Here is a 7,195-nt window from a genome sequence, read left to right on the forward strand (position 1 = left end):
GAATTTGCAATACAAATAGTAGATTACAAGTCAAACATGCCCAGAAATCTCTGCTGGGTCGCATGCTTACCATTTTGGAACGAGCAACTCGAGCTCACCGCACAGTTTTCTTGGCGGTTGCCGCTACTCTTGATTCTACCGACGGTTATTAAAAACAGTGTCGATTTCCCATGAAAATGGTTGTGTTCGAGGACAGTGGTAGGCAAACATGTGGCGGTGATGTGCGAGTGGTGGGTGCAGTGTTCACGCAATTCATTGCATGGCCTTCAAAGCCGCAGTTAAAGCACTAACCCCTCTTTAATTCCTCATTGGCCCACTCATGCAACCCTGCTCTTTTTAGCCATTATGCTTTCCCTCGCGGGTTAGGCGCCACAAGCCGGCGGCCAAATACTGCAGGGGCCGTTAAAAATCTCATGCAAACATTCAATCCCACTTTCTTTTGTGGGTTATAAACCAAGATTATCTAGAATTATGTCTCCATCCTTGAATGGCTGAAAGATTCACACGTTTTATCCAGCTTGACCATCGGCAAACGAAGGTACAATGCTCCTTCTTGCTTAGGGCCGCCATGGCCGATTTTATATGTGTTGCAGAATCTGAGTAGATTGTTTTTGGTGGGGTATTTGTGTGTAGGAGTTGTCAGCTGAAAGACCCAGGTCAAAAATTCTTCAGGTTTAGGTTGTCTTGAATGTTTTCAACATAGGGGTGTTTGACCTACGATTGCTACTATTGACGTCCTTTTGAGGACCCGTTGAAGTTTTTCCTTTTCTAGCTTTGGTTCAGGAAGTTTAATTCGAGGGGTTAAGAGTTCTTTGTTTTTGGTAATCTTTTGTTGGAGAGCATCTCGTTCAAAAAAAAGATTTCTGGCTTGATAAGGAAGCAATGTTGTCCTTGTGAAGGGTGGATACTTGTTCTTGGAGCTTTTATCCAAATCAATAGAAGATTAATGAAGCATTTGTAAGGAAGTGTACTTTGATTCTGTAAAGGTGGATTCTTCTTGTTGGCGGAGAGGCATCTAATGTTCACCTGTGGGGCTTTCGATTGATTTGAACGTTGATTCCTTTGAGCTGGTGAGGTCCGTCTAATATCTGCTGTAGCTCTGTTGAGGCATTTTAAAATCTAAATCAATGAGGAAGAAGCCTTGACAAGGAAGAAACTGTGTTGAAACTCTACTCCTCTTGGTGGTTGGCTGTAACATCCTTTTTCCCTGAAATCTCCTTCCAGCTTGCAATTAAAATTGATTTCTGTTTAGAAGTTGAGAGAAGTGTGGTAGCTCCTTTCTGAAACAGAGTGTGATTTGCGGTGGAGTGTGTATTGGAAGTCATCAGGGCCCTAACAATGGGGTCCTGCCTTTCGACGGAGGGGTCAGGATGCTGTAGGCCGAGAAGGTCAAAGAAGGGAGCTTCTGTACAAGCTTCGGCAGCAGAAGCTCGGATCGATGAAGAGTTGGGTAAGATTGCCGGCAGGATGTGCACGAGTGGTTCCAGCAGTGTGGCCTGTATGTTCACTCAGCAGGGTAAGAAGGGCCTTAATCAAGATGCCATGATCGTTTGGGAGGTTCGTACTGCAGACTCTTTCATTACAAAACACTGTAGATGCTCAAGGATGTTTCTCGAATGTTTTATGCTTTTTATTCAATGTTTGGGATTCTGATTTGGGTAAATTTGAGGGTTGAATCCTCCTCAGGAATGTAAGTTAGGACGAGATTATTAGGCCTTTATGCCATTTGTGTCGTCGAGGGATGGGCCGGGGGGGATTGGGAGGCGAATTCCTCTTGTATTTTGCTTTACTTCGGAGGTTTTTTGCACGAACCATTAATGCGTCTGTTGGTGTGAGATTCCTAGATGGTCATTGTTTGCATTGCAGGAATGATTCCTCCGATTTTGTGAAATTTGACGAATCCTCACTTGATATGCAGTGTTTAGACAATTGGGCCATTACAATTTACATGGTTGGGGTCATTCCCATTGTAAATTGGCGCAATTTCTGGGTTGCTGGGATGAATCTAACAATTAGTATATCTGTAGTGTGCGTTATAGAGCCTTGCGTCTCAACTGCCTAGAATTGAAAAACTCCTAAAAGTTTCCCAACATTGCTTTTTCTTGCAGGATTTTGCTTCCAGAGACGATACTATATTCTGCGGAGTATTCGATGGGCATGGGCCGTTTGGTCATCTGGTTGCGAAAAGAGTGCGGGATTCGCTGCCTTCGAAGCTGTGTTCGCAATGGGAAGCAGCAAAAGCAAGGGCGGAGGAAGCCGGTAACATCAATGTCAATGGCTCCGTTGGAAGCATGAATTCTGACGAGACTGCCTCATTGACCATGGATGAAGAATGGAAAGAAAGCGAGGAACTGGATGGCCTTGACAAGGCCCCAGAAATGTTTGCTGCCTGGAAAGAGTCATTTCTCAAGGCTTTCAAGGTTATGGATAAGGAGCTCAGGTTGCATCCCAGCGTTGATTGCTTTTGCAGTGGAACCACAGCAGTAACTCTGGTTAAACAGGTAGGGATCCACTAGGTCTTGTATTCAATTCTGGGGCGTAGTAAAATGCAAAGCATCAATCTTGCACCTGGAAGATTTACAAAACCCTATTGGATTCTTAGTCTTAATGAAATTATATTTAGATAGCCTAATTCTGTAAAGCACATCTCAAAATCTGCAATCTGAGTATCTTTCAACCAATTATTCAGGGTTTGGACCTAGTGATGGGCAATGTGGGGGACTCGCGGGCTGTTCTCGGTACAAGAGATGAGGATGATACATTAATGGCAGTGCAGTTGACTGTGGATTTGAAGCCCAATCTTCCAAGTAGGTTCTCAGATTCTATCACTCGCATACATAATCGTTGCAATCTGTGCCTACTGGGAATGTAAAACAGTTTGCGGTAGATCAAATATTTCAAATTTAAGCAAGATGTCAGATAAGTCGGTAGCCTTGTTAGAACTAAGATAAAGCCTTTCTTTGTTTATTATGAGCATTCTTTTGGCTGTTTCTTTCTGTAGAGGAGGGGCAGAGGAATAAGATGGTAGAAACGCATAAAGACCGTTTAAATTACAGTGACAATTTATTTATTTTAGTTTTCTCTCTTTCCAGAGGAGGCAGAGAGAATTAAGCAATTCAAGGGACGAGTTTTTGCTCTGCAAGATGAGCCTGATGTCTCAAGGGTTTGGCTACCACATGATGACTCTCCTGGCCTGGCAATGGCGAGGGCATTTGGAGATTTCTGTTTGAAGGATTTTGGGTTAATTTCGGTGCCTGAAATCTCATATCGCCGTCTCACAGAAAGAGATGAGTTCATTGTGATGGCCACGGATGGGGTAAGTATTGTTTTTGATTCCATGTTTAATTCATTGCACTCATTTGGTTATAATTTTGCAATCAACTGAAAGGAGAGATCCATAGACGTTGTACATGTACATATCTCGTAAAGTATGCTAAAGTCTGCACCCACAATTTCAACAAAAAATGCAATACAATTTTAATGAAACTCAAACCATTGAGAACATTACGGAGCCAAGTTTTTGTTCTCAAAAAGCCTAAAAGGTATTATTGTGATACAACTGCACAGGCAATCATGTTGATAAAATTAAGGACTAATTTTGAAAAGAGGGTTAATTTTGAAATACAAAATGAATTTTGGATGCTGCAGATGTCTGATAAGTGCAGAATAGTTTAGGATATTATATATGTAAGGAGTCTTTTTTTTAATGCTTTACCTCATTTATAGCTTCATTGTGTCTCTTTGTTTATGATGTTGGTCTTTATCATTGTGCAGATATGGGATGTGCTGTCTAACAAGGATGTTGTGGAAATTGTGGCATCAGCTCCTACACGATCGACAGCAGCCAGATCTCTGGTAGAGTTTGCAGTTCGAGCGTGGAGAGCGAAATATCCAACATCTAAAACAGATGACTGTGCCGCAGTGTGCCTTTATCTCCGTGACTCTCCTATAGTTGTGGAGGCAAAAACAAAGAAGGATTCATCACAGGAGTTCCCCCCCATGAAAGATAACATTGCAGTGACAGTCACTGTTTCAGAAGATAAATTCCCTGAAGATCAAGAGGCAAGTAGTCCCACATTGGGCCGTCAAAATACTGTAAGAACTACCAATGTTGTGAAAGGCCACACAGAAAACGCAGAAATAGTAGAAATATCTACAGAATTGAAGCATCCCGAGAGGTCGCAATCCCGCAGAAGCCTAGCAGATTGTCTTTCTGTGGCTGATGATGAAGAGTGGTCTGCACTTGAAGGTGTTACCAGGGTTAATTCTCTTTTGACTCTTCCAAGGTTTTTGACAGGGGATAGGACAGCAGGAGGTTTGAGAAAGCGGCATTGACTAATGAATGGCAAATGAATCACATTTGTGCAGTTTCAATTACTACAATCTGTTGTGTTTGTCTCAGGTTTTGACCTTCATTTTTTGGGTCTTTTGTATCACTATTTGTTTTTAACAAAACCCTGAAAGCAATTATGCAGACTGAATCTTAGATTTGTAAAGCTTGAGTTCCATGCATTCATAGCTGAAACACATTGATTGTGAATTGCCAGGGGAACAGGGAATGTAGCAGATATGCTCTCTCTGATGTTGAGAGTGAAGATATGAGCGGTAGAAGATTTCAAACATTGAAATCTTTGTGCTATTGCAATTAGAAATTGTTTCAATTCAATGTCCCCTAGGTCTCCCCGGAGAAGTCATTTGCAATCAGGTGTTCCATAATAGGTAGATTTCTAGGAGATAGCATTAAGGGTTTTCCAGGGGGGATATTGATCGAAGGACAAAAATGCTGGGCAACGAAATTGTAAATTTTGCTTTGGAGTATCTCCTTCAGATCTTGTCGAGGGCTGATTTCAATGCTTTGCATTGCATATTTACCGGTGTCTGAGAATTGAGAATCTCAGACTAATTTTGTAAACAAATGGCTGAAAAAAACTGATTTTCATATGACATATCTTGTTGGAGTAGCGTCTTGCACACCAAACTTCTGTAGGCAATTCATTTTGATCAGGGATGACAGCAATTTGGGATTTATAGCTCTGGCTATTCTCCACATAAAATGACATGATCTGCAATAACACAACCAGACATACAAAACAGTACGATTGGAAAATATTAATTTTGGTCAGAGTGTTTTTATATAACTTTTTCCAATTTCAAAGCATTGTAGAGCACAGTTAGGATAATTAAAATAGTTATTTGTGAAATTCTTTGGGGATATGTTGAAAGGAGTTTTTGTACGGATGTATATGGAGGTGCTGTTTTGTGTGGAGCATAATATTCTGTAGAAATAAGTATTCTGTAGAATAGGCAGGCAGATTTATTTGTGGTTTTTAATTGACAGAGTGATTGCAAACCAATGTACTGTACAATATGTATAGGAAGTTCCGGCAAATATTATTGTTGTGTATTACGGATCAATGAGTGAAATTCCGCAGTTGCACAGCACACCCACCGAATGATGGTCGGGCAGCGGCCAGATAAACAATCTTTAATATTGAGCGTTTAAGTTGAAAAATTGTACAGAAAATTATACCACACATTTTTCATTTCCACCAAGTAAAAACAAAAATGAGATTAAATTTCAATCGAAGAGCTGTACAACTGTAAGAATAAAAAAATTAGGGATAAGAGATTTAGTGATTTAACATCAATATCTAGCAACGTACAACAATAATGATTTTGGATTGACGCATTCTCAGTATTAATGACGGAACATCTTCATGACTATTTTTACAAAGAATTTAAAATGTAGGAATTACCTTGCAGTCCGTGCAGGGCATCCAAAGCGGTGTTATTAAGATGGATGGTCCGTGTGCTGCGCCAACGCTTTGTTCTTTCCGGATTCAGGCTGCATTCTTTGTACTTTCTTATTTTGCATTTCTTGTACCATTCTGATCAATATTGGGAAATCTTATTATTGTCATTGATAATAAGACGGAGTCATGAGAATTTAGAGAGCCCAATCAAATAATGGGGGCTCCGATTTACAATTTTAAGCTCCATGCCTGCTCCCAATTCCAAAGTGAAGCTCTAAAATTTAATCATTTACTCAGTCTTAAGATGATGGCAGAGAGCAGGAAATCCATGTAATAAAAAAGGGTTTTTATTGTGTCTTAAAAAAGAACATAATGTGCATCTTTAAGATTTGTTTAATGACAATATTCATAAAGGTAATTTAATTGGTTTAGAGATCAAATCTTCTATAATGAAAAGAAGTCCCAAAATAACATGTACGTAAGAAATTTATGAATATTGACTATTTGTTAGAGGAAGTGTATTAGTTATATATCACGTACTAATAGTCATTCACTTATAATTTTAGCTATAAATGTCTCACAATATGTGTAGTTGACTACTTATAAGAGTAGTTTTGAGTTGTTTAATTGTCTAAAGTCAATTTACTACTTCAGATTTATGGATGTACGAAGTTAGCTATAATGACTATTGAAAGACTTAAAACCCTTCATACTTAAGATTAATGGGATGTATGACTTGCTGTAATGGTTTTGTGTTTTTCGAAAATTCATGAATTCACAAATTTTCTATATTTTGTCTTTATAAAGTCTGCAATGTTTTTCAAAATTGTAGGAGAAAATGTACAAATGTGTGAGTTATGTTGTCATTTGTTATTTCATTTTGTGCTTTGTTGTGGGGAGTGCTTATATGTTATACAATCTATTAACGAATAGGATGTTTTTTTTTTTTCTTTTTTTTGGAGGGCGGGGGGATGGGGGGTTGATTTATAATTTGATTTAATTTTTCAAAAATGGTAATTATATAAATTTAAAGAAATTTTAAAAATGTATAAATATTTCTAGAGTAACAATGAACTAATACACAAACCTTTCGTCTCTAGAAAACTTATTTGTTAAGCATAACTAAGACATTTTGGTAGATAACTATATCACAAAAATATAAGTTTCATTTAAAAAAAATTGCCTAAATTTCATATAGTGATTAAACCAAAAAACTTTTCAATTCCATGATATGACATAATAGATCCTATGAAGTCTACAACTTATTTTCTAATTCAGTAGCTAAAATAAAAATGACTACATAAATAAAATCTCATCACACAACATATACTAAAATTGCTAAACTATCTATCTATCTCTCTATTTATCTGTCTGTCTATCTCTCTGTCTATTTGTCTGTCTATTTGTTTGTCTATTCGTCTATCTCTCTATCTGTCTATCTC

At 38.5% G+C, this 7,195-nt stretch overlaps 1 protein-coding gene across 2 annotated transcripts; it reads left to right on the forward strand.

The window, feature by feature from the left end:
- The first annotated feature begins 329 nt into the window (after positions 1-329).
- Positions 330-4,946, forward strand: LOC149550388 (putative protein phosphatase 2C 66). 2 transcript variants are annotated; one of them, XR_016354198.1, is made up of 6 exons: positions 480-1,557; positions 2,109-2,501; positions 2,690-2,807; positions 3,093-3,316; positions 3,775-4,402; positions 4,548-4,946. XR_016354198.1 is itself a non-coding variant. In XM_089793417.1 (5 exons), exons 1-5 carry the CDS (start codon positions 1,339-1,341, stop codon positions 4,333-4,335), a joined length of 1,515 nt encoding a protein of 504 aa, XP_089649543.1. In that variant the 5' UTR covers positions 330-1,338; the 3' UTR covers positions 4,336-4,946. The 2 variants fall into 2 exon arrangements, 1 of the variants encoding a protein (XP_089649543.1); XM_089793417.1 differs by having other exon boundaries at positions 330-1,557; positions 3,775-4,946.
- The last annotated feature ends 2,249 nt before the right edge of the window (positions 4,947-7,195 follow it).

This window comes from Cupressus sempervirens, chromosome 7, assembly GCF_028749045.1.
Source record: "Cupressus sempervirens isolate cs-2001-9-10 chromosome 7, ASM2874904v1, whole genome shotgun sequence".
Lineage (NCBI taxonomy): Eukaryota > Viridiplantae > Streptophyta > Pinopsida > Cupressales > Cupressaceae > Cupressus > Cupressus sempervirens.